The 27,332-nt window shown below is 42.3% G+C and overlaps 1 protein-coding gene and 1 long non-coding RNA gene across 7 annotated transcripts in view; one reads left to right on the forward strand and one right to left on the reverse strand.

Moving 5' to 3' along the window:
* Positions 1-11,794, forward strand: part of LOC109907855 (intermediate filament family orphan 2) — a 39,501-nt gene extending 27,707 nt beyond the window's left edge. Inside the window, exons 4-9 of one of the 3 annotated variants that reach the window (XM_031794026.1) lie at positions 6,820-7,005; positions 7,158-7,324; positions 7,764-7,953; positions 8,904-9,002; positions 9,301-9,392; positions 9,559-11,794. In XM_031794026.1, the coding sequence (XP_031649886.1) occupies positions 6,820-7,005; positions 7,158-7,324; positions 7,764-7,953; positions 8,904-9,002; positions 9,301-9,392; positions 9,559-9,664 (840 nt within the window). In that variant the 3' untranslated portion in view covers positions 9,665-11,794. Of the gene's footprint in view, positions 1-6,819; positions 7,006-7,157; positions 7,325-7,763; positions 7,954-8,903; positions 9,003-9,255; positions 9,393-9,558 lie in introns of all 3 variants that reach the window. The other 2 variants (XM_031794025.1, XM_020506103.2) reach the window with 2 other exon arrangements.
* On the reverse strand, positions 1-26,837 carry LOC109907856 (uncharacterized). Of its 4 annotated transcripts, none has more exons than XR_004203659.1 (6): positions 26,721-26,837; positions 2,036-2,100; positions 1,284-1,593; positions 487-1,191; positions 276-324; positions 1-159 (listed from the first exon to the last, which is right to left on the reverse strand). It is a non-coding gene; the product is annotated as an uncharacterized LOC109907856 (long non-coding RNA). The 4 variants fall into 4 exon arrangements; XR_002257593.2 differs by having other exon boundaries at positions 487-1,164; positions 26,721-26,827; XR_002257594.2 differs by lacking the exon at positions 26,721-26,837 and having other exon boundaries at positions 2,036-3,704.
* Positions 26,838-27,332: the final 495 nt, after the last annotated feature.

Consider the following 27,332-nt stretch of genomic DNA (forward strand, 5'->3'; position numbering starts at 1 on the left):
ATATTTTTGAGTTCACGTTTATTGTTCATAATTGTCTGTTACACGATTATACGATAACTGTGCCAGCCCTGTTGAACAAGAGTAGTTATAAACTCTACAGGTACACCCTCTGTCAGTATGCTGTTCAGTCCTTGAAATTGACCTGGTGGCTTCAGTGATCTGTTTTGGAAAATACGAAAAATAAGAGGTATAGAAAAACTGATTTGAAATACCATTAACATTTGACCATTCACATTGACTATACTGGAAGCAATAACTGCAATGAATGGACCTACCGAAATCACATTAGCTTGAATTACTTTCTTGGTCTTGTCATCCATGAAGCTGTATAAATGAAGGAATGAATGATTTTCATGTCAAGTAGAGAACCCATTGTTTCATACGCTATCTGCTATGCAGTGCTATGCAAAACGAAAATGTCCCTTAAAAAAATATTGATTATGATATGAATATGATTTATTATGATCTGGTTATAATTTCAATTACCTATATGTCGTAAATTTAGCGGACTGGCCAGCCAGGGCTGTCATTCCTTCCATCACCACAGATGTGCACAGCTTTGCCTTCATTGCCATTCTGAACAATAGTGGAAATGATATTTTCCTGCTTCAGTCTGTCTGTAATCCTGGGTTGTGACGGGTAGGAAGTAAGAGGACTAAGAATTATGTTGTTTGTGAAGGGAACTGTATTGGACATAGTTCAGCCTAGTAATGTATGTCTGTGAAAGTGTCACCAGTGAACAGCACTGAAGACGGTGCAACTACATTAGCCTGTGACATCCTTCTAACATTCGGGCAAGATCCCCAACTCCCCATACATCCTTTGATGCGCTCTGCCAGTTGATCTCAATTTGTCTTCCTTTTAATATTTTGCTGGTGTTGATTATGGCAGACCAACACTTTTGGATAAGCTTGATTAGATCCATGATCTTGGACTCCATGCACAGTATACTTCCGTTGGGTCCACTGATCACGGTTTGTTTAAGATGTAGTTGAGTCGAACTCAAGACTCCAGACTTGATTTGGTGGATGTTGGAGGTACAGTATGTTGTCAGAGCCCTGGTCCTTGTAATCAGGGGAGCTAAAGCTTGTGTCCAGCTGGGAAGGTGGAGATCATGGATGTTGCGCAGGACGAGGTGAAGGAGGCTGCAGTTCCCTGATCCTCCTTAGAAAGACAATACTCCAATATGGCCTTAAGAGTTCAGAAATTATAACAGCACATACTGAATAAGACTTTGCTATATGGAATCATAGAAAATATGTCAATTGTCCTAGGATACTTACCGAAGACTCTTGGATCTTTTTCTGGTGAATCTGAAGCTCTGGACACAGTTGCAAAGCCCATGGACTCAAGATGCCGAGAGAAGATTATGACACATTTAAAGCAGCTTAACTGTCACCCATTTGAATCGAATGTGAAATGCATGTTTTCATAATGCAATGTCAAGTGCCAAATACAGAGCTGGTTACCTCCTGCCTGGTCTTCTTAGTGGTAGGGGACACATGGGTAGAAGGTCCAGAGCTTTAAGAGACGGGTAGGGGACCGGGATGCCTGAAAGACATCAGGCCCGGAGCTTTGACTTGTTGATGCAGTCTTTCATAAAACAAATGTAATGCAACATTAGCATTCTGTCAGTTCATACAGTATTTATATACAAAAGGAAATGTGACAGGAATTAATAGTTGATATAGTATGAGTTATATGCCAAATTATTATCGTTATGTGTATTGACAAAGAAAAATGTCCACCCTAACACACAAGCGATACCATGTTTACTAACCCGTAAAACATATGGCCATACTGTTAAAAAAGTAATTATACCCGTAGCCCCTATTGACGATGTGAGGTGGGGCTTAAAAATACAAAATAGACAGACTATGGACAATCATATACCACAGGTGGTTCCTCGGGCTAGGTATTCCACGTAAGGCTATACAGTTGCCTGAAAGTTTGTCACGCAAATAAGCCATAGCTAGCCAACACATCAGACATTGGGAAAAAGTGTGAACATTTCCAGTTGACAACATCAACTCACATGGGTGCCAGAGGAGCTTGCAGTTCTTTGGGGTCCTTTGAAGACCAATCTATTGAGCCCAGAACCTGCCGAGTGAGTTGGGGAAATTGACCTCACAGTTATTTGTGACACAATGGGAGTTCCTGATACATACAATTCTAAACGTGAAAGCTATTGACAGTTGATATCGTATGGGTTATATGCTAAATTACTATTGTTATATGTATTGACAAAGAAAAACTTCCATCCTAACGGTTGGATTCTAATTTCTGGTACAATAATCCCGACGGACTCCCAAGAAAAACTCAAGCTTGATTTATTCACAACACTGGGTGTTACATCTGCAAAACCACTCCTACAGGTCACACAAGCGCATATATTTATACCTTCCGATTAGGCGGAGTGACCTTGTTGTATTTCTGTATTAAACAATCAATCTCTGTTGCTGGGCAAGAACTGAGTCTGTTCCTCCCGTTGGTGTTATCGTGTCCCAGCCTAAATCCAGAGCTTTCGTATTCCTCCGTGCCTTTCACGGGTCTTCTTGTCAGTCAGGAGAGGCCTTGAGTTATTGGAAGTACACATTCCTAAAGTCCACTGAAGACCACTAGATAATTACACTTCTCATACACAAAGAGCTTAAACCTAGCACTTAATTTCAATCTCTAAGAATATATAAAAAGGGTACATTCACACCAAGAGTATACAATGATATAAAACAGTAAAGATATAAGAAAGTGTTATAGATTAGTAATTATGATCTATCAGCACTAACTCCAGACACATGACTACTATTCAACCCTCGTGGAATCATTCTTGGCCTCAAGAGACAGGCCCCCTTTCCCTCTGCCCAAATACAATGCACATAGATCATTCCATCTAACCCATAACACAATAATTACTACCGCTACAAATTTAATGCACATAGATCATTCCATCTAACCCATAACACAATAATTACTACCGCTACAAATATAATGCACATAGATCATTCCATCTCAACCATAACATGATAATTACTACTGCTAGGCTAATTATAGAATTATAAATAGATTAACACGGGATCAAGTCAGATAGTCTCTAACAGTAACACACAAGTATAATGTGATACCACGTTTATAATCTGTAATAAAAATGTTTTGTGTCCATTGGGCTAAAAGTAATTAAATTATTATGATACTCATGACCACTATCGACAGTAGAGGTGGGGGTTACAAATACACAATAGACCAGACTACATGCGGCCAAATAGGCCTACCCCAGGTGGTTCCTGGGGCCATGTATTTCATGCAAGGCTATACAGTTGTTAAAGCATGACATGTTCTCATGCAAATAAACCATGGCTAACCAACACATCAGACACTGGAGATTATGATTATGAATAAAAGTGACTAGACCTGATCATAAGTAATTAAAATGCAACAACACCTTTCATTTTTATTCTGCAATGTAAGATCACACAATTAATGTCTGTTACAATGTAAGATGACACAATTACTGTCTATAATCTCCTCAACCCCATTGTCATAAAGACAAGGCACATATGCTAACCGGTAGAGCGCCTAGGCTGTGGTTAAATAAAGGTTCAATTTAAATTAAATGTCTACATGATATGGTGCAATGGTTACAGCACCATAAGATCAACTCGAACTGCATTGATTAGACTATATACCTCCGCACCACATTTCTTGTTATTCTGTATGTAAATCCGAGACACCCCATTTAGTTATGATATGTTACGTTTTGTATGGTATGTATTCATTTGTGGATGTCCATCAACCATTTCATATACAGTGCCTTGCGAAAGTATTCGGCCCCCTTGAACTTTGCGACCTTTTGCCACATTTCAGGCTTCAAACATAAAGATATAAAACTGTATTTTTTGGTGAAGAATCAACATCAAGTGGGACACAATCATGAAGTGGAACGACATTTATTGGATATTTAAAACTTTTTTAACAAATCAAAAACTGAAATATTGGGCGTGCAAAATTATTCAGCCCCTTTACTTTCAGTGCAGCAAACTCTCTCCAGAAGTTCACTGAGGATCTCTGAATGATCCAATGTTGACCTAAATGACTAATGATGATAAATACAATCCACCTGTGTGTAATCAAGTCTCCGTATAAATGCACCTGCACTGTGATAGTCTCAGAGGTCCGTTAAAAGCGCAGAGAGCATCATGAAGAACAAGGAACACACCAGGCAGGTCCGAGATACTGTTGTGAAGAAGTTTAAAGCCGGAAGAAAGTGGCAAGAAGAAAGCCATTTCTTAAAGATATCCATAAAAAGTGTCATTTAAAGTTTGCCACAAGCCACCTGGGAGACACACCAAACATGTGGAAGAAGGTGCTCTGGTCAGATGAAACCAAAATTGAACTTTTTGGCAACAATGCAAAACGTCATGTTTGGCGTAAAAGCAACAGCTCATCACCCTGAACACACCATCCCCACTGTCAAACATGGTGGTGGCAGCATCATGGTTTGGGCCTGCTTTTCTTCAGCAGGGACAGGGAAGATGGTTAAAATTGATGGGAAGATGGATGGAGCCAAATACAGGACCATTCTGGAAGAAAACCTGATGGAGTCTGCAAAAGACCTGAGACTGGGACGGAGATTTGTCTTCCAACAAGACAATGATCCAAAACATAAAGCAAAATCTACAATGGAATGGTTCAAAAATAAACATATCCAGGTGTTAGAATGGCCAAGTCAAAGTCCAGACCTGAATCCAATCGAGAATCTGTGGAAAGAACTGAAAACTGCTGTTCACAAATGCTCTCCATCCAACCTCACTGAGCTCGAGCTGTTTTGCAAGGAGGATTGGGAAAAAAATTCAGTCTCTCGATGTGCAAAACTGATAGAGACATACCCCAAGCGACTTACAGCTGTAATCGCAGCAAAAGGTGGCGCTACAAAGTATTAACTTAAGGGGGCTGAATAATTTTGCACGCCCAATTTTTCAGTTTTTGATTTGTTAAAAAAGTTTGAAATATCCAATAAATGTCGTTCCACTTCATGATTGTGTCCCACTTGTTGTTGATTCTTCACAAAAAAATACAGTTTTATATCTTTATGTTTGAAGCCTGAAATGTGGAAAAAGGTCGCAATGTTCAAGGGGGCTGAATACTTTCGCAAGGCACTGTATGTTACAAATTGCAAGTCATATGATATGTTAGGAATACAATTCGTACAATACTTTACGAATTGCATTTCGTACAATATTTTACGAATTTGCAAAAAAGTACTGTATGTTACGAATTTGCTAAACTTATATGTTACGTTAGCTAGGTGGCTAACGTTCGGGTTAAGGTTAGGAGTTAGGTTAAAGGGTTATGGTTAGAGTTAGGGTTAGCTAAAAGCGTTTGGGGAAGGGTTAGCTAACATGCTAAGCAGTTGCAAAGTAGCTCAAAAGTAGTAAGTAGCAGAAAAGTTGCTAAAATGCTAAAGTTGTCCGTGATGAGATTAAAACACATAACCTTTAGGTTGCTGGACGTTCGCATCATACACCAACACATCCACCCCGACCAACCCACCCTCCTTTTATTTTTGCCTTAAGTAACCCCTCTAATTTATATAACCATATCAAACATAACTACAGTATATCATACTAATTTGAGTGTCCCTGATTTACGTTTACTGTTACTGTCTAGTTTATGAGACCAGTCTGCTCTGCACACTCGCTTTGGTGCTTTCCCTTCTCAAAAGCTCTTCTGTTTTTTTGGCATGACACGAGATCCATTCCATGGGTATACAGAATGAACAGCTGTGTCTTTGAGTTTTCTTTGGTGTTTTGTTCCGATTGTATATCTCTTTTGCAGTCATTGTCGATTAAATGCTTACTACAGACACGTAAATTAGCAAGATCGGCTGTAGGAGTGTTTACATCTTATTTACTTGTTTTTATCTCTACTTCTGCATCTGTCAACGGAAAACAGTGATATTTATTATAGTTCTTATATAAAGTGCAGCCAGGGACCGAACACCAGCTTGCTCTTGCTGCCATCTCTTCGGATTTCCACTTTTCAGAACTAACTTTAGGCTATCGTTGATAAGTTGTTCAACTTTTTCGCCAGTTCCTTCTCCCCCATTTGCTCCAAATAAGGGCACAGAGTTTGCGCCACAATAGCGCAGGTGCAGATCTCACCCATCTTCACTGTTGTTGCAGTTGGTCAGGTTGTTTACTTCGTACTTATCTCTTGCATCTGTGATTGTGAATAAGGGCCGTAGATTCAGTTTTTAAGCACAAGAGAGTTACCCATATCTGCTGTTTTTGCAGTCTTCACATAAAATGATCCCAATAGTTTTATGTGGAAAAGTATACATTTCCTGACTCAAAGTCGATAGTACTTTAAAAATATATATATATATATTATGTATGTCTCATTCGGCCGTAGGCTTTCAGTAAAACAAAAAAATGTCCACAATTAATAACTCGTTGACTGACAACAGAGCAGTGCTATAAGTGCACAAAAACACGTCACGTGACCCATTTTTGCAGCTTTCCAGTAACAGAATGCAGGGAGAGAGAGGAAGAAGGCAAACTCTGCTTAACTAGTTTCAATGTATGGAATCACTCCAAAAAAATATTCTTAAACTTCCCCTTTAAGTGAGTTTATTACTTTTAAACTGCAAGTCACTGCCTCGAGATACTATGAGATTAACAAAAAAATGGGATGATGATGTTGAGGTCCTGCCTCCGAAAACTGTACACTCTTACTTGCAGTATTGGGCAAATAGTAGACGGTGACACCACTCATGGGTATAATATTCTCTGATCATCATAACCAATGTAATATTTATTGTAGGAAATGTCGGACTTGGACACTGCGATCCAGAAGAAGGCCATGAAGGTGGACATGGACATCTGCAGACGCATTGACATCACGGCCAAGCTTTGTGACGTGGCTCAACAACGCAACTCAGAAGACATGAGCAAGATGTTCAACATGAGCCCACACATGAGCCCCTCCAGAGCACCCCCAGAGAGCAAAGTAACTGGATAGCTTTTCATATGTACCCCTTGTGTAAAGGGCTCATTCCACGTGGAAAATGGGACACAAATGTCCATTAAATGTTTTTTCCACACACACACACACATTTTCACTCTCGTTCACACACAGCTGACTAGTGTGTGGTTTCACAGGGGGCTGCATCTTGCAGGAGGAAAGAGCGTAAGGCTGTCTACGAGGAGAGGAGTCCTGAGATTGAAAGTGAGTCTGGTGGTGGAGAGGAGGATGAAGAGGAGGAGAAGGAGCAGGTCGTAGAGTCACTCAACATCACAGACGAGATGAAACGCATGCTCAATCAGTTGTGAGTGGCCGAACCTTTGACCTGTGTTATGTAACTTGTTTAGCCTCAATTGCTAATGAGTGCCAGCTGAACGACTAGAGTCGATATGTTATCCAACTAACTGTGTTGTTTAAGTCATATGATATCAATCTGTGAATTAAATCCCCACTGTCGTCTGTAGCGTTAGATAGCGTCGCATAGTCAGTTTCATGTGTGCTTCATTACTTTGTGATGTTTTCATCTCTGTCAGTCACTGTCTCTGTTGTTTTCTCTCTTCCCTGTCCTCTTCATTTGCGAACCCTTTTAAAATGTGCATGCCTTTCCGTTTGGTTTTGGTTTTGGTTTTCCTCCTTTCTTTTTTGTCTTCTTTCTTTCCTCCCCTCCCTTTCCACCTCCGTGTCGCCACTCTTTCTCTCTGTCCCTCCCTCTTCCCTCTTCTCCCTCCCTTTCTTGTTTGCAGAACTTGCTCAGATGATAATTCCTTTGTCACCAGGAGAGAGACGTTTGACTTTGATGATGACTGTGACAGCCTAACTTGGGAGGAGAATGAGGAGACACTGCTCCTCTGGGAGGACTTTGCCAACTACAACACCCCCTGTGCTGCAGCCAGTGCTGCTGCAGCAGAAGGACAGGGGGAGGGCCCTGGGCAGGTTAGTGCTGCCCCCTACTGCTCATCCAAAAGCAGTGTCTGGGAACTTTTCAAATATGTCAGATACAGGTAACTGCCAAATGACTCCAGTGTTTGCTTTATTTTGTCAGTTACCTGTATGTCTCTGTCGAGGATTTTTTTTAGGCCTTCTCTCTGTATTTCCTCATTTTTAAAATAACTTTATTTAACTAGGCAAGTCAGTTAAGAACAAATTCTTATTTACAATGATGACCTAGGAACAGTGGGTTAACTGCCATGTTCAGATGCAAAATGACAGATTTTTACGTTGTCAGCTCGGGTTTTCGATCTAGCAACCTTTTGGTTACGAGCACAATGCTCTAACCACTAGGCTACCTGCCTCATGCCCTTGTACTGTAAGACATTTCATCTGAGTGGCCTCAGAAACTGTTAAGGAATATATGTAAAAAATACAATTGTGTCATTATTTATTTGGATTGATTGTTTGTCTAATTGTGTGTTGGTGTGTGTATTGCTAAATTGTGTGTTCGACCCATCCCACTGGGCAAAAACGTTGTTTCCACGTCATTTCAAACAAAAAACTCAATGCGATGGTGTTGAATCAACGTGGGAAAATGATTGGGTTTGGAAAAAAAGTAATCAACGTAAGGGAATTGTAAAGAAAAAAATGTTTAACCCAACTTCAACCTAAATCCAATGAGATGGTGAAATGTTTTGCTCATTTCACGTTGAATTAATGTTAGTTGACAACTCAACCGAATGTAAATCAAAACTAGACATTGAACTGAAGTCTGTGCCCAGTGGGATGTTTATCTACCTTATCTATCCATTTTACGACTGTACGAATGTAAACTTTATGAAAGTGTTTATTGTCGATAACGGTGCCTCCAAGCTGCAAAATAAAGTCTACCACTGCACTTTGAACGTTGCCACAGTACACATAGTTTACAAGGGTCTGTTGGGGATTGTTAGGCCTCTCAGGATGGCAGTTTGGGCAGCCTGATCGACGAGACCGAGATGCTTTTCCAGAACCGAGAGAAGGAGTACCAGGAGACCATGGGTCAAATAGAGGTAAGAGACCAAGAGAAGAGAGGTCAAGGTTCATGTGTGCAACTCACTCTCCTGTGTGTTAGTCATCAATTATTACTGCAGAGGGTCTTTGCCCCTCAATCTCTGCGCCACTTTCTCTTTTCAATCTCCCTCTCTGACCCACCCTCTCACATCTCCTCCCACTCTTTTGCTCTTACTCTCTTACATCGTTCACCTATCTTACTCTCCTTTTGACTCCTCTCTCCCACATCTTGGATTCTCGCTCTTTCCTCAGTATGAGTTGGCTACAGCTAAGAGTGATATGAACCGTCACCTACAGGAGTACATGGAGATGTGTTCTATGAAGAGAGGCCTGGATGTTCAGATGGAGACCTGCAGGAGACTCATCAAGGGCTCAGGGGGCACCGGCAGGTCAGACACACCTCTTTCTCCACTCATGGCAAACAATGGCATTTCAATGCAATGGTGCATTGTTCCACTGAGACGTGTCTTGAGAAAGGCCTTGCTACACAGTAGGCATAATCACACAGATATCAATGACTGACATCTGTACTTGTTTCCCCTTTCTCTGGTGCAGGAACTCTCCATCGTTCAGCTCGGTAGCGAGCAGCGACTCAGGGAACAGTGATGAGATCCAGGAGGAGCTGGAGAAGGACGGAGAGGCAGTAGGAGCTGACCCTTGACCCTCCGGCCCCTGGCTACCCCACCACCTGAACCGGGGAAGATGATGGAGGAAATGCCTTTGTTCCTCAATGCTGTGGTCCCCCTTTTCTTCAGCTGGTTTCCAGTTGATCTAAGAGGAGCCCTGTGGAAACTATTGGTGCTTCACCGGTTTACCCATATAGGGATGAACTTGTATTCCACAATAAGGTGCAGTGTTGGTTCCTCCTCACTGATCCTAATTGGCCTACCACTGATCAGAGCGGTCACTCCTACTAAACACAAGTATCTCCACACACACTCAACTTACTGTACGCCTATGGTCATTTTACTGTGTATTCACCCCAGTATTCATCCTAACCATGTTAAGATCAAGGAAACCGGACATATTCAGCCATTAGTGATCTAGCAAAGCATTCAGTGGTCCGTATGATATATTTAAGCAATAAGGCCTGAGGGGATGTGGTGTTTGGCCAATTTATTACAGTTAAGGGCTGTTCTTATGCACGACACAATGTGGAGTTCCTGGATACAGCCCTTAGCCGTGGTATATTGGCCATATACCACAAACCCCCGAGGTGCCTTATTGCTATTATAAACTGGTGACCAACGTAATTAGAAGAGTAAAAATAAATGTTTTGTCATACCCGTGGTATACGGGCTGATATACCACGACTTTCAGACAATCAGCATTCAGGGCTCGAACCACCCAGTTTATAATTCAAAATAAGGGCTAGGTTCTATCAGATCCACGCTAGCCGACATCTGCATAGCAGTTGTTTTGGCGGTGCCTGAGGTGGAACTGCATTAGAACTGTGAAATCCACAAGCGGCTCCGAGCATTATACCTAAAGCAGACATCGCCATTAGCTGCAGAGAGTCGCATGGACAGAAATCCCATGTAGCGTTGTTTACAAGTTGGAACGCTGAACCGTGAGATGTAATCTACACCTGGATTAGGCTGATAGAAATCCTCATTATTCAGTTGAATGATTTTCAATTTGAGCATCATTATTTCTACATCCAGTTGAAGTCAGAAGTTTACATACACTTAGGTTGGAGTCATTAAAACTTGTTTTTCAACCACTCCACAAATTTCTTGTTAACAAACTATAGTTTTGGCAAGTCGGTTAGGACATCTACTTTGTGCGTGACACAAGTAATTTTCCCAACAATTGTTTACAGACAGATTATTTCACTTATAATTCACTTGTAATATCATAATTCCAGTGGGTCAGAAGTTTACATACACTAAGTTGACTGTGCCTTTAAATGCTTGGAAAATTCCAGAAAATGATGTCATGGCTTTAGAAGCTTCTGATGGCTAATTGACATGAGGAAGGAAAATTATGTGGATATATTGAAGCAACATCTCAAGACATCAGTCAGGAAGTTAAAGCTTGGTTGCAAATGGGTCTTCCAAATGGACAATGACCCCAAGCATACTTCCAAAGTTGTGGCAAAATGGCTTAAGGACAACAAAGTCAAGGTATTGGAGTGGCCATCACAAAGCCCTGACCTCAATCCCATAGAAAATTTGTGGGCAGAACTGAATAAGCGTGTGCAAGCAAGGAGGCCTACAAACCTGACTCAGTTACACCACCTCTGTCAGGAGGAATGGGCCAAAATTCAGCCAACTTATTGTGGGAAACTTGTGGAAGGCTACCCGAAACGTTTGACCCAAGTTAAACAATTTAAATGCAATGCTACCAAATACTAGGATTAAATGTCAGGAATTGTGAAAAACTGAGTTTAAATGTATAAGGCTAAGGTGTATGTAAACTTCCGACTTCAACTGTAGCCTACATTTTTTCATTCAGAACTCTGGCTTAGTGGCAATGATCACAAGAGCAGCTGCTCCCCTATTTGACAGCGTCAACGCAGTTACACCTCCGACACCGGCAAAATATCAGCTATGTGGGTGTTGGCTATCGCCGTTTAAAGCTTGATCTGATTGAATCTAGGCCTACGCGTTGACAGGGAAAATGCATTTCACGTACTGGACACGAGGTCAATCTTCACTCACTGAAGTCAGATTTAGGTTCGTTCTGAGATTGCCTTAATGTAGATGCCATTGCTTATGCGCATACAAAGAAGGCCCAGAGTGCCTTTGCAGGTACTGTATGAATTGGTAGAATTGAAGTTCCCCCATATCTGGACACAGCCATCACAGGAGGGGTAAAACTGAGTTGTACTGTACTGTACTATGCAATAAGCAAGCCTTATTTTTCTGGACTAACCTCCGTTACTTGTCTTAGTTTTTTTTGCTGGGAAATTATGATCCGTCTGTTAATCTGACAGCCTAGAAGACTTGGGGCCAGATATACTTATCATTTGCACCATTGCAAATTTGCACCTATCATTTTCAGAAGGTAATCAAAGAGACCAAAATACAAAGCTAAAAGCTCTTTACCTTTTTCCTAACTTGTTATGTTCGAAAATATGTTAGAAAATGAACCGGTTTCAAACATTGCACCAGTGCCAACGCTCAGCACATCTGGCCTCAACGTGGTGTGTCAGATGACTCCACTCTCTCTGAGGAATGGTGTCACTCAGTATTTTCAGAGGGTAAATATGACCAAATATGGTCATCTAAATAATACCCGTGTGCCTACTGATACACTAGCCTGGTCTCAGATCTGTTTGTGCTGTAAAGCCAACTCCTATGGTCGATTTGGCATTCGAACAACCATAGGAGATGGCAAGACAGAGCAAACAGATCTGGGACCAGGCTACTCATATGCTGGACTCAGAATCAATATGAATTGCCTTATTACATTGTTTTATTTTTGTTAAAATGCTACTTTAGCACTAACATTTATGAATCATGATACACACAGCCTGTTATTGATGTACTGTATGTCTAGATTTCATTATAGTTTGTATGCTCTCCAAAAATGGAAGAGCAATTTTGAATCATATAAAGGGATAATCATGTGTAAATTGATTTTTGACATTCGTATTTGAATATATCTGTTAGTTTCTTTGGGAACAGTCATGGGTGCCAGGGATTTGCTAGCTGCAAGATTCATATTTGTATTTTATGTGCAGAATGTTGCTAAATGCAGATGCTTGCAAATCTACTGTGTGACTGAACCATATATTTAATAAACATTGTTTTAATAAAAAAGACTGCTCTTTATTTTAACGTTATCTCTTGGGGCAGATTGTCACGCCCTGACCTTAAGAGGTCCCTATTATTTTCTATGTTTGGTTAGGTCAGGGTGGGACTCAGGTGGGAAAGTCTATGTTTTCTATTTCTTTGTTTTGGCCAAGGGTGGTTCCCAATCAGAGGCAGCTGTCTATCGTTGTCTCTGATTGGGGATCATATATAAGTTGTCATTTTCTGTTTGGGTTTTGTGGGCTCTTGTTTTCTGTTTTGTGTTTTTATGCCTGACTGAACTGTCTCCGTTTGTTTTCATTTTTGTTATTTTGTTTGAGTGCTTTTGAAATAAAATAATCATGAACACGTTCCACGCTGCGCTTTGGTTCACTCTTCCTACCACCAACGAGAGTCGTTACACAGATAGCAAATTGACAGCCTACTGTGTAAGATTTCAATTTGTGCTTCTCTTGGCTTGATGACAAATATAATGAATCTGAATTACTAGAATGTTGCTACACGTTTCAGACAGTTACATTCACCACTGTGTGAAATATTAAATAGAAAAGATATACTGTAACAAATATATAAATACAGCATGCAACAATTTCAAATATTTTACTGAGTTACAGTTCATATAAGGAAATCAATCAATTCTAAAAAATGTATTCTCACATGACTGAGGAAAGAGATATGCTTATGTTGGTCACAGATACCTTAAAAGGTAGGGGCGTGGATCAGAAAACCAGTCAGTATCTGGTGTGACCATTTGCCTCCTGCAGCGTGACATCTTCTTCGCATAGGCTGTTGATTGTTGCCTGTGGAATGTTGAACCCACTCCTCTTCGATGGCTGTGTGAAGTTGCTGTATATTGGCGGGAACTGGAACACGTTGTTGTACACGTCGATCCAGAGCATCCCAAACAAGCTCAATGGGTGACATGTCTGGTGAGTTTAGGCCATGAAAGAACTGGGACATTTTCAACTTCCAGGAATTGTGTACAGATCCTTGCGACATGGGGCTGTGCATTATCATGCTGAAACATGAGATGGCGGCAGATGAATGACACTACAATGGGCCTCAGGATCTTGTCACGTTATCTCTGTGCATTCAAATTGACATTGATACAATTGTTCGCTGTCCGTAGCTTATGCCTGCTAATACCATAACCCCACCGCCATCATGGGGCACTCTGTTCACAACGCTGACATCAGCAAACCGCTCTCCCCCACGACGCCATCTGCCCGGTACAGTCGAAAACGGGATTCATCTGTGAATAGCACACTTCTCCAGATTGCCAGTGGCAATCTAAAGTGAGCATTTGCCCACTGAAGTCGGTTATGACGCCGAAATGCAGTCAGGTAAAGACCCTGGAGAGGACAACAAGCACGCAGACGAGCTTCCCTGAGACGGTTTCTGACAGTTGTGAAAACAGAGTTTCATCAGCTATCCGGGTGGCTGGTCTCAGACGATCCTGCAGGTGAAAAAGCCAGATGTGGAGGTCCTGGACTGGCGTAGTTAGATGTGGATTGCAATTGTGAGGCCGGTTGGACATACTGCCAAATTCTCTAAAATGACATTGTGTTGTGTGACAAAACTGCACATTTTAGAGTGGCTTTTTATTGTCCCCAGCACAATTTGCACCTGTATAACGATCATGCTGTTTAATCAACTTCTTGATATGCCACTGCTGTCAGATGGATGGATTATCTTGGCAAAGGAGATCACTAACAGGGATGTAAACAAATTTGTGCACACAATTTGACAGAAATAAGCTTTTTGTGCGTATAGAACCTTTCTGGGATTTTTTATTTCAGCTCCTGAAACATGTAACCAACACTTTACATGTGGCGTTTTATATTTTTGTTCAGTATAGAGAGAAAAGACCAAAGCTACAATTAGATAAATGAAATTATATTTAACGAGTTCATCATTAGACTTCCTCCACAACGTGTCAAACTCATTGTCACGACTTCCGCCGAAGTCCGCTCCTCTCCTTGTTCGGGCGGCGATCGACGTCACCGGCTTTCTAGACATCGCTGCTCCATTTTTCATACATCCATTTGTCTTGTCTTGTTTCCATACACACCTGGTTTTCCTTTCCTCATTTAAGCTACTTGTATTAACCCTCTGTTTCCCATCATGTTTTGTGTGTAATTGTTTTCATGTTAGGTGATGTTAGTTTACGCGCTTTACTTTTACGTTGTTGTTTTTTAGCGCATTTGATTTATGTAGTGCTCTCGTTTTTTGGAACTATAATGAAAGTGCGCCTGTACATTGTACTCTGCTCTCCTGCGCCTGACTTCGCCTCCAATATACCTTTTGACACTCATTCCACGAAGGGCCGAGTGTCTGCGGGGTTTGGCTCCTTTTTTGCTCAATGACAACTTAGACAAAATATTGTTATTGTTACAATTTAAAAATAATAATAATAACATTTTAACCAGCACCTCTCTATATCTCCTGTCTACCTTAGAGCTGATCTTGAACATTTTTGACAGGAAGCTGAACTTCCCTCAGCCTTTCTGGACAGCCTCAGCCTGAGGAAGACTGGCATCTCTCCATTTCTCAACAGCAGACTCAGTGGGGAGTACAGACGTTACCTATGTCATTGATGCTGCCTCCATCTTGAGAAGTTCCTTGCTTTCTTAATGGGCTCTATCTCCATTGAGGGATAAGAAAACTGGGAGAAGTTGTCCAACAAGTAGCCTTTGTGAACAGATTCACAGCATTGGCGTAGTGCTATGAGGAGTTGTTAGAGACCAAAAGAGCCGCCACAAGAAGTGCTTCTTGAGCTTTTCTGGCCAGAGACACCAGTTGAAGCCTGTGAGGCTTCCTGATCTACCCCCCTACGCAGTAGGTATGAGAACCGGGAGAAACAACCTCTTCACTACCTCCTCAGTAAAGTTATAAATCGGTTCAGAGGAGAAAGCTTCCCTCATTGTTTTAGCCTCATTTAAAATGTCGATAGGACAGTGTCTGAAACACTTTTCCCAGCTGCCAACGATACCAAAATAAATAGTTGTTAGTGCTCCATAATTAGGTTCTTAAGTTCATCGACCAGTTGATCATAAGACATAGAGCAAACCTACCCCTGGGCAATTACTTCCTCCAGTCTCTTGAAAGCAGAATCGATATGAACCTTCTGGCTGGATTGACAATGTTGACAAAGTACGAAAACTTTTGCCCTCTCTACTGTAAGATGCTCTGGGTAAGAGTGTCTGCTAAATGACTAAAATGTAAATGTTAATAGTTGCACTCTTAACAATTGGACAACTATTGACTGGTACCTCCGTTGGAATAGGGGTCCCTGGGAGTGAAGTCTTAGTCCTAAAGACCTTGATAAGGAGGAAGTGGTCCTGGGTGGCTTGTACTCCAGATCTCCATTATCTCCACAGTTAAACATTCTGACAGTTTCCACCATAGTAGCCACAATATTATTAAGTCTGGCAAGCTCCCCTGCAGTCTTCATGTCGTCGAACATGGACATGTCCTCCTGCGTGGTCAGTAAGATTCGACTGATACTTTTTGGGGGCATTAGCCACGGTAACACTGCTTTTGACATCTCTCACTAAGCATTTACCGACTGCGACGTCTTTTTTACGTCTTTTTTTGAGACCGGACGTCTGGTGTATTTCAAATACTCTGAAATTTGGTCCAGACCGGACCAAATCTGAACCAATTATAGATGTCTATGTTTGGTTCAGATTAGGTCCAGCCCGGACCGGCCTTTATTTGGCCAAAACAGATGTCTATGGCTTCACTTACACAGGCAGCCCAATTCTGATATTCTTTTCACTAATTGGTCTTTTGACCAATCACATCAGATGTTTTCACATCAGATATGTTTCAGAGGGTATCTGATTGGTCAAAAGACAAATTAATGAAAAAAAGGATCTGAATTGGGCAGCCTGTGTAAATGCAGCCATAAACAGGTTCAGATTTGGTCCGGTCTGGACCAGCCTTGATTTCAACGTCCACAGACATCTGGTCCGGACCAAACCATATTTGGACCAAACATAGGTCTCTATAATTGGTTCAGATTTGGTCCGATCCAGACCAAAAATCAACATCGTTGAAATCATGGCCGGTACAGACAGCACCATAAAAAAAATCAGACGGCCTGTCCCGACATGACCAAAAAAAGACATTCAAAAGACCAAATCTGAACCAATCATAGTTATCTGTTTCACAAGTTTGGACAGGAAAGCACAGTACAGTAGAGCACAGTACAGTACATTACAGTGCACAGTACAGTACAGAAAAGTAGCGTATAGTACAGAAGAGTACAGTAAATAAAAGAAAAGTATAGTGTACTGCGATGGAGCTCATTTGCACAAGTGTTTGTTTTCACATTTACATTTTGGTCATTCAGCAGACTCTCTTATTCAGAGCGACTTAGTCAGTGCATTCAACTAAGGTAGATAAACAACAACCTATCACAGTCATAGCAAGAAAACAGAATCTGTAACCGTTACTGAGAATGTTATTGTAGTTTGAAGTGGTCTGTCTGTTGGTTTATTCTGTAGGTTGGACTACTTTGAACATCATTGCTGCCAGTTTAAAAGCTAACTTAAGGGCATGTGGCAGATGGGAGCAATAATAAATATTGTGCTTACTCAGCTGGCTTCTCAGCTGCCCCCCCCCCCCCCCCCCCCAGCATTATCTGGACTCTTGTAAACAGTTTGAGTTACAGACCAAATCTTAATCTCAGACACAACAACACTAGTTTGTGAGTTTGTGCAACACTACACGGAGTCTTTTCAACCCTGGAGAAGCACATAGTCGTAGGACTTAGAGGACAGGTTTTATTTTTCACATGCCCCGAATACAAAAGGTGTAGACCTTACCGTGAAATGCTTACTTACAAGCCCTTATTCAACAATGCAGTTCAAGAAATAGAGTTAATAAAATATTTACCAAATAAACAAAAGTTTTTAAAAATGAATTGGTCAAAAAGTAACACAGGAAATGTACATAACAATAAAGAGGCTATATACAGGTGGTACCAGTACCGAGTCAGTGTGCAGGGGTACAGGTTAGTCCAGGTAAATGTATTAAGTGACTATGCATAGATAATAAACAGCGAGTAGCAGCAGTGTAAAAACAAAGGAGGGGGAGGGGGGTCAAAGTAAACAGTCCGGGTGGCCATTTGATTAGTTGTTCAGCAGTCTTATGGCTTGGGGGTAGAAGCTGTTAAGGAGCCTTTTTGTCCTAGACTTGGCGCTCCGGTACCGTGAGTCCAATAATCGCTGATGCGCGTGACGGGGGAAGGCAGGTGTGCGTAATGCTGGGGAGCCGCACGGGAGCAGGTGTGACAGACTTGGGTGACTGGAGTCTTTGACAATTTTTGTGCCTTCCTCTGACACCACCTAGTATTTAGGTCCTGGATGTCAGGAAGCTTGGCCCCAGTGAGAGTGAGCCCCTAGCCAGCTCATTTAGTGTATTCACAGAGGGCAAAGCAAGAGTTGTGTGAAGAATCAGTTCATTAAGAAAAACACAGAAGAAGTCATCAGCCAGATTCTGCTCTTACATCTGAAGTCAGAGGTATGAAAGGAAGAGTGGTCATCCTCTGGGGGAAGAGGAGTCACTAGAAGCAACATAATTTGACTGTTTCTATGTCCTCATCTTTACAGAGTCTGTGTGTTTCCTCACATGGAGTTATTGGTGAGCTTTTGAATGATGAGTTTCAGAGGCAGGCCACTCAGCGAGTGAGTAGAGTCCTCACCAGTAGGGTCAGCGGCAAACAGTTTTTACAGGGTACCCCCACTACATTTTCAACCGTTCGCTGCCTGCACCCGCACGCCCGACTAGCATCACCACCCTGGATGGTACCGACCTAGAATATGTGGACATCTATAAGTACCTAGGTATCTGGCTAGACTGTAAACTCTCCTTCCAGGCTCATATCAAACATCTCCAATCTAAAATCAAATCTAGAGTCGGCTTTCTATTCCGCAACAAAGCCTCCTTCACTCACGCCGCCAAACTTACCATATTAAAACTGACTATCCTACCGATCCTCGACTTCGGTGATGTCATCTACAAAATAGCTTCCAATACTCTACTCAGCAAACTGGATACAGTTTATCACAGTGCCATCCGTTTTGTTAGCACCTTATACCATCCACCACTGCGACCTGTATGCTCTAGTCGGCTGGCCCTCGCTACATATTCATCGCCAGACCCACTGGCTCCAGGTCATCTACAAGTCCATGCTAGGTAAAGCTCCGCCTTATCTCAGTTCACTGGTCACAATGGCAACACCCATCGTGACTCCAGCAGGTGGCTCCAGCAGGTGTATCTCACTTATCATCCCTAAAGCCAACACCTCATTTGGCTGCCTTTCCTTCCAGTTCTCTGCTGCCTGTGACTGGAACAAATTGCAAAAATCACTGAAGTTGGAGACTTTTATCTCCCTCACCAACTTTAAACATCTGCTATCTGAGCAGCTAACCGATCGCTGCAGCTGTACATAGTCCATCGGTAAATAGCCCACCCAATTTACCTACCTCATCCCCATACTGTTTTTATGTATTTACTTTTCTGCTCTTTTGCACACCAGTATCTCTACCTGCACATGACCATCTGATCATTTATCACACCAGTGTTAATTTGCAAAATTGTAATTATTCGCCTACCTCCTCATGCCTTTTGCACACAATGTATATAGACTCTTTTTTTTCTTTTTTCTACTGTGTTATTGACTTGTTTATTGTTTACTGTATGTGTAACTCTGTGTTGTTGTCTGTTCACACTGCTATGCTTTATCTTGGCCAGGTCGCAGTTGTAAATGAGAACTTGTTCTCAACTAGCATACCTGGTTAAATAAAGGTGAAATAAAAATAATGGCCTAGTGGCCTCATGGGTGGAATGTCAAACAGTTTTGTTATATTTTAGTCTTCTGTTATGTATTTAAAGTGTAATACATTTAACTCTATATCAGACATGTTACAGGTGTCTTCTTTTTTTAAAGCCCAAAACCAAGTGTGTGAGGTGTATACTTTTGTTTCAAAGTAGATTTTCATAGACTACCAAGAAACACTGTGTGTGACCCTGATTTAGGCATTGCAGTAAAAGGTTTTGTTGGAACAATAGTGGATGGTGTGAAAAGCCTGTCCTGCCCCAACAGATCCCCAGATGACACAATCTCAATCGCACTCCACACTGCCCTTTCCCACCTGGACAAAAGGAACACCTACGTGAGAATGCTCTTAATTGACTACAGCTCAGCGTTCAACATCATAGTGCCCTCAAAGCTCATCACCAAGCTAAGGCCCCTGGGACTAAAAACCTCTCTCTGCAACTGGATCCTAGACTTCCTGATGGGCTGCCACCAGGTAGTAAGTGTAGCTAACAACACATCTGCAACGCTGATCCTCAACACAGGGTTCCCTCAGGGGTGTGTGCTCAGTCCCCTCCTGTGCTCCCTGTTCACTCATGACTGCACAGACAAGCACGATTCCAACACCATCATTAATTTTGCTGACAACAAAAAAGTGGTAGGCCTGATCACTGACAACAACAAGACAGCCTATAGGGAGGAGGTCAGAGACCTGGCTGTGTGGTGCAAGGACAACAACCTCTCCCTCAACGTGATCCAGACAAAAGAGATGATTGTGGGCTACAGGAAAAGGAGGACCGAGCACGCCCCCATTCTCATCGATGGGGCTGTAGTGGAGCAGGTTGAGAGCTTCAAGTTCCTTGGTGTCCACCTCACCAACAAACGAACATTGTCCAAGCACACCCAGACAGTCGTGGAAAGACTGAAAAGATTTGGCATGGGTCCTCAGATCCTCAAAAGGTTCTACAGTTGTACCATCGAGAGCATCCTGATGGGTTGCATCACTGCCTGGTTTGGCAACTGCTTAGCCTCCGACTGCAAGGCACTACAAAGGGTAGTGCGTAAGGCCCAGTACATCACTGGGGCCAAGCTTCCTGCCATCAAGGAACTCTATACCAGGTGGTGTCAGAGGAAAAGGCCCTAAAAAATGACAAAGACTCCAGCCACCCAAGTCATAGACTGTTCTCACTGCTATCGCATGGTAAGCGGTACAGGAGCACCAAGTCTAGGTCCAAGAGGCTTCAAAACATCTTCTACCCCTAAGCCATAAGATTCCTGAACATTTTATCAAATGGCTAACCAGACTATTTGCATTCCCCCACCCCCACACCCTCTCTTTTATTACCTCAATTACCTCAACTAACCGGTGCCCCCGCACATTGACTGTACCGGTACCCCGTGTATACAGTCTCGCTATTGTTATTTTCCTGCTGCTCTTTAATTACTTATTCCATTTATTTCTTATTTTTATGAAACTGAATTGTTGGTTAGGGGCTTTTCACTGTAAGGTTTGCAACTGTATTCGGCGTATGTGACTAATAGAATTTGATTTGATTTGAATCAACCTGTATGTTTTTTTTTTTATCGCCTAGTATTAATCAGTCGGAGGGCGATTACGATTTAGGAAATTATGCCTTTCTTATGCACGCCTTTCCTACAGCACTTCTCAGTAGTTGGTATTCACTTACCTTAGGAAGGAAGGTGCATAACAGGCTTTGCAGGCATGGTTCTCTTGCGAATGCTGAATAAATGTAACTTAACCTGTGAAAACACTCCCAATTGCTGGCCATCAGATTTTCTCTTGGAGTTTTCATTCAATAGGGTTTCCAGCCAACGAGGCTGGTGGGAGGAGCTAAAAGACAACTGGCTCATTGAATCTCATTGTGTACTTCCGACGCCGACAGAGATGGCCGCCTCGCTTCGCGTTCCTAGGAAACTACGCAGTATTTTGTTTTTTTACGTGTTATTTCTTACATTGGTCCCCTAGGTAATCTTAGGTTTTATTACATACAGTCGGGAGCAACTTCAACTCGCCATCAGGAACCATGGGACCAGGAATACGACTTTCCCGAAGCGGATACTCTGTATTTCCCCCCACCCAGGACGATGGATCGGATCCCAGCCGGCGAACCAAAACAACGACGTCGTAAAAGGGACAGACGAAGCGGCCTTCTGGTCAGGCTCCGGAGACGGGCACATCGCGCACCGCTCCCAAGCATACTACTCACCAATGTCCAGTCTCTTGACAACAATGTAGATGAAATCCGAGCAAGGGTAGCATTCCAGAGACATAAGAGACTGTAATGTTCTTTGCTTCACGGAAACATGGCTCACTCGAGACACGCTATCGGAGTCGGTACAGCCCGCTGGTTTCTTCACGCATCGCCCCGACAGAAACAAGCGGGGGGGGTATGCCTTATGATTAACAAGACGTGGTGTGATCATAACAACATACAGGAACTCAAGTCCTTCTGTTCACCTGACTTAGAATTCCTCACAATCAAATGTCGACCGCATTATCTACCAAGAGAATTCTCTTCGATTATAATCACAGCCGCATATATTCCCCCCCCAAGCAGACACATCAATGGCCCTGAACGAACTTTATTTGACTCTATGTAAACTGGAAACCACATATCCTGAGGCTGCATTCATTGTAGCTCGGGATTTTAACAAGGCTAATCTGAAAACAAGACTCCCTAAATTCTATCAGCATATCGATTGTGCTACCAGGGCTGGTAAAACCTGGATCATTGTTATTCTAACTTCCGCGACACATAAGGCCCTCCCCCGCCCTCCTTTCGGAAAAGCTGACCACGACTTTATTTTGTTGCTCCCTGCCTATAGACAGAGACTAAAACAGGAAGCTCCCGCGCTCAGGTCTACGCTGGTTCGACCAATCTGATTCCAGATTGCTTCGATCACGAGGACTGGGATATGTTCCACATTGCGTCAAACAACAACATTGACGAATATGCTGATTCGGTGAGCGAGTTTATTAGCAAATGCATCGGCGATGTCGTACCCACAGCAACTATTAAAACATTCCCAAACCAGAAACTGTGGATTGATGGCAGCATTCGCGCGAAACTGAAAGCGCGGACCACTGCTTTTAATCAGGGCAAGGTGACCGGAAACATGACCGAATACAAACAGTGTAGCTATTCCCTCCACAAGGCAATCAAACAAGCTAAGCGTCAGTATAGAGACAAAGTAGAGTCGCAATTCAACGGCTCAGACACAAGAGGTATGTGGCAGGGTCTACGGTCAATCACGGATTACAAAAACAAAACCAGCCCCGTTGCAGACCAGGATGTCTTGCTCCCAGACAGACTAAACAACTTCTTTGCTCGCTTTGAGGTCAATACAGTGCCACTGACACGGCCCGCTACCAAAACCTGCGGACTCTCCTTCTCTGCAGCCGACGTGCGTAAAACATTTAAACGTGTTAACCCTCGCAAGGCTGCAGGCCCAGACGGCATCCCCAGTCGCTTCCTCAGAGCATGCGTAGATCAGCTGGCTGGTGTGTTTACGGACATATTCAATCAATCCTTATCCCAGTCTGCTGTTCCCACATGCTTCAAGAGGGCCACCATTGTTCCTGTTCCCAAGAAAGCTAAGGTAACTGAGCTAAATGACTACTGCCCCGTAGCAGTCACTTATGTCATCATGAAGTGCTTTGAGAGACTAGTCAAGGACCATATCACCTCCACCCTACCTGACACCCTAGACCCACTCCAATTTGCTTACCGCTCCAATAGGTCCACAGACGACGCAATCGCAACCACACTGCACACTGCCCTAACCCATCTGGACAAGAGGAATACCTATGTGAGAATGATGTTCATCGACTACAGCTCAGCATTTAACACCATAGTACCCTCCAAACTCATCATCATGCTCGAGTCCCTGGGTCTCGACCCCACCCTGTGCAACTGGGTATTGGACTTCCTGACGGGCCACCCCCAGGTGGTGAGGGTAGGTAACAACATCACCACCCCGCTGATCCTCAACACTGGGGCCCCACAAGGGTGCGTTCTGAGCCCTCTCCTGTACTCCCTGTTCACCCACGACTGCTTGGCCATGCACGCCTCCAACTCAATCATCAAGTTTGCAGACGACACTACAGTGGTAGGCTTGATTACCAACAACGACGAGACGGCCTACAGGGAGGAGGTGAGGGCCCTCGGAATGTGGTGTCAGGAAAATAACCTTACACTCAACGTCAACAAAACAAAGGAGATGATTGTGGACTTCAGAAAACAAAAGTGGGAGCACCCCCCTATCCACATCGACGGGACAGTAGTGGAGAGGGTAGTAAGTTGTAAGTTCCTCGGCGTACACATCACCGACAAACTGAATTGGTCCACCCACACAGACAGCGTGGTGAAGAAGGCGCAGCAGCGCCTCTTCAACCTCAGGAGGCTGAAGAAATTTGGCTTGTCACCAAAAAACTCACAAACTTTTACAGATGCACAATTGAGAGCATCCAGTATCACCGCCTGGTACGGCAACTGCTCCGCCCACAACCGTAACGCTCTCCAGAGGGTAGTGAGTAGAGGTCGACCGATTAATCGGAATGGCCGATTAATTATGCCCGATTTCAAGTTTTCATAACAATCGGAAATCTGTATTTTTGAGTGCCGATTTTGCTGATAAAAAAAAAATGTAATAAAAAAATAGAAAATAAAAATGATACCTTTATTTAACTAGTCAAGTCAGTTAAGAACACATTCTTATTTCTCGTATTTCTTTGTGTTATTATGTTATAATTAAGTCTATGATTTGATAGAGCAGTCTGACTGAGCGATGGTAGGCAGCAGCAGGCTCGTAAGCATTCATTCAAACAGCACTTTCGTGCATTTTGCCAGCAGCTCTTCGCAAGCACAGAGTATGACTTCAAGCCTATCAGCCTAATGGCTGGTGTAACCGATGTGAAATGGCTAGCTAGTTAGCTGGGTGTGCGCTAATAGCGTTTCAAACGTCACTCGCTCTGAGACTTGGAGTAGTTATTCCCCTTGCTCTGAAAGGGCCGCAGCTTTTGTAGAGCGATGGGTAACGCTGCTTCGAGTGTGGCTGTTGTCGATGTGTTCCTGGTTCGAGCCCAGGTAGGGGCGAGGAGAGGGACAGAAGCTATACTGTTACACTGGCAATACTATAGTGCCTATAAGAACATCCAATAGTCAAAGGTATATCAAATACAAATGGTATAGAGAGAAATAGTCCTATAAATACTATATTAGTCTCATGTTAAAAGGAACCACCAACTTTCATATGTTCTCATGTTCTGAGCAAGGAACTCAAACATTAGCTTTTTACATGACACATATTGCACTTTTACTTCTCCAACACTTTGTTTTTGCATTATTTAAGCCAAATTGAAATTATTTCATTATTTATTTCAAATGTCATTATTTATTTGAGGCTAAATAGATTTTTATTGATGTATTATATTAAGTTAAAATAAGTGTTCATTCAGTATTGTTGTAATTGTCATTATTACAAATACATTTTTAAAAATCGTCCGATTAATCGGTATCGGCATTTTTGGTCCTCCAATAATCAGTATCGGTATCGGCGTTGAAAAAAATCATAATCGGTCGACCTCTAGTAGTGAGGTCTGCACAACGCATCACCGAGGGCAAAACTACCTGCCCTCCAGGACACCTACACCACCCGATGTCACAGGAAGGCCATAAAGATCATCAAGGACAACAACCACCTGAGCCACTGCCTGTTCCCCCCCCGCTATCATCCAGAAGGCGAGGTCAGTACAGGTGCATCAAAGCAGGGACCGAGAGACTGAAAAACAGCTTCTATCTCAAGGCCATCAGACTGTTAAACAGCCACCACTAACATTGAGTGGCTGCTGCCAACATACTGACTCAACTCTAGCCACTTTAATAATGGACAAATTGATGTAAAAAATGTATCACAAGCCACTTTAAACAATGCCACTTAATATAATGTTTACATACCCTACATTACTCATCTCATATGTATATACTGTACTCGATACCATCTACTGCATCTTGCCTATGCCGTTCTCTACCATCACTCATTCATATATTTTTATGTACATATTCTTCATCCCTTTACACTTGTGTGTATAAGGGAGTTGTTGTGAAATTGTTAGGTTAGATTACTCGTTGGCTATTACTGCATTGTCGGAACTAGAAGCACAAGCATTTCGCTACACTCGCATTAACATTGCTGAGCATGTATATGTGACAACTAAAATTTGATTTGTAATGGAATGGCTGGAATGGAATGGTATTAAACACATCAAACATATAGAAACCACGTTTGACTCCTTTCAATGTATTCCATTCCAGCCATTAAAATGAGTCCATCATCCTATAGCTCCTCCCACCAGCCCCCACTGGTTTTCAGTACATCTATCTTAAGCCATCCCTTTAAATACAGAGTACCTTTAATTAGAATTTTGGCAACAGACTAGAATACATGGGGAAAGGGTTCAAAAAATAGGAATCAATGAAAGAATGCCATTGATGCATCTTTGTCTCTGTTTCAGCACCAACTGGTAGATAAAACAATGATCTCTGATTTTGTAGATTATTTAGGCACATTTTAAGGTTGGTAAAGTATGGTGTATGAATAATACAATAATAAAAACATGTTTGGAGAGTCTTTAAGCACATTTTGTGCTTTTTTTTTAAATTAAAGGATGAACAAAAAATACAGTGGTTGGTTCATCCTGAAATACAGTTGTTGGTTCATCCTATTCAAGTTCAATACATGAAATATTGGAAGGTGGAAAATAGTGTATAATAGGGGTTAAACAATAGTCCTATAAATCTACCCCAATTCTCACTAATCATGGAACTGTATGACAACGGTCCAGTCGTCGTGAACCGTGTGCCGGGCTCCAGGTTTAACCTGCTATGTGTTGTCTGAGTTCCATAATGATTCAAATAGGCTAGATGTCAGAAATGATTGCATAACGTTAGCCAAATATGATCCACTAATGCTCGTGACCCTCAGGAACAACGTACACGGACGTGACAGAGGAAAGAAAGGTTAACAGAATGGAATAATGCCAAATGTTAGCAAAAAATTCAAGAAGACTAACACTAAAGTGACAGTTATAAATGTATGTGGGTATTACTGACCGTGGCTCCCGATAGCGGCTAATATCTAACATGATAATTGTAAAATAAAAATGAGAAAAGCCCGGGCATAGGCTATAATTAAACGTTCTAAAGCGCACACATCAACTCGGAAGGTTCAGCCCTACTGAAGCCTATAACTTGGGCGTCCAAATTTCTCCTTATGAGGGCACACAATTAAAATTCTGAATAACGGCACAGCTATTTATAGCCCCTATTTCACAGTGGAAAGGGGGCCGCAATAGATGTCATGTTGATATGATTTTCAGTTTGCTTCCATATGGCTGGTTTCACATTCGTTTCCAGAGATTATGAGGAAAAATCATTTAAAACAATTGTGTATTTACAATACCTTTCTCCTAACGGATTTCTCATTTACCTAGCTCTTATCAATAGCTTGTATCCATTTATAAATTACAGTGCAGCATGGAAAATGCTGTTATTTTTATCGGGAAAAAGAATGTAAATGCTTTACCATTTGGAACCGGTACTTGGACCTCGACAATGACGCGTAAATGTGGTGTAATTATGGGGGAATTAAGTCCAGGTAAGAAATAGGGCTTATCTGTTGACACCTCTGCCACGCCTTCATTTATTTCTTAGATTTTCACCCCG

This window comes from Oncorhynchus kisutch, linkage group LG17, assembly GCF_002021735.2.
Source record: "Oncorhynchus kisutch isolate 150728-3 linkage group LG17, Okis_V2, whole genome shotgun sequence".
In the NCBI taxonomy this organism is placed as follows: Eukaryota; Metazoa; Chordata; class Actinopteri; order Salmoniformes; family Salmonidae; genus Oncorhynchus; species Oncorhynchus kisutch.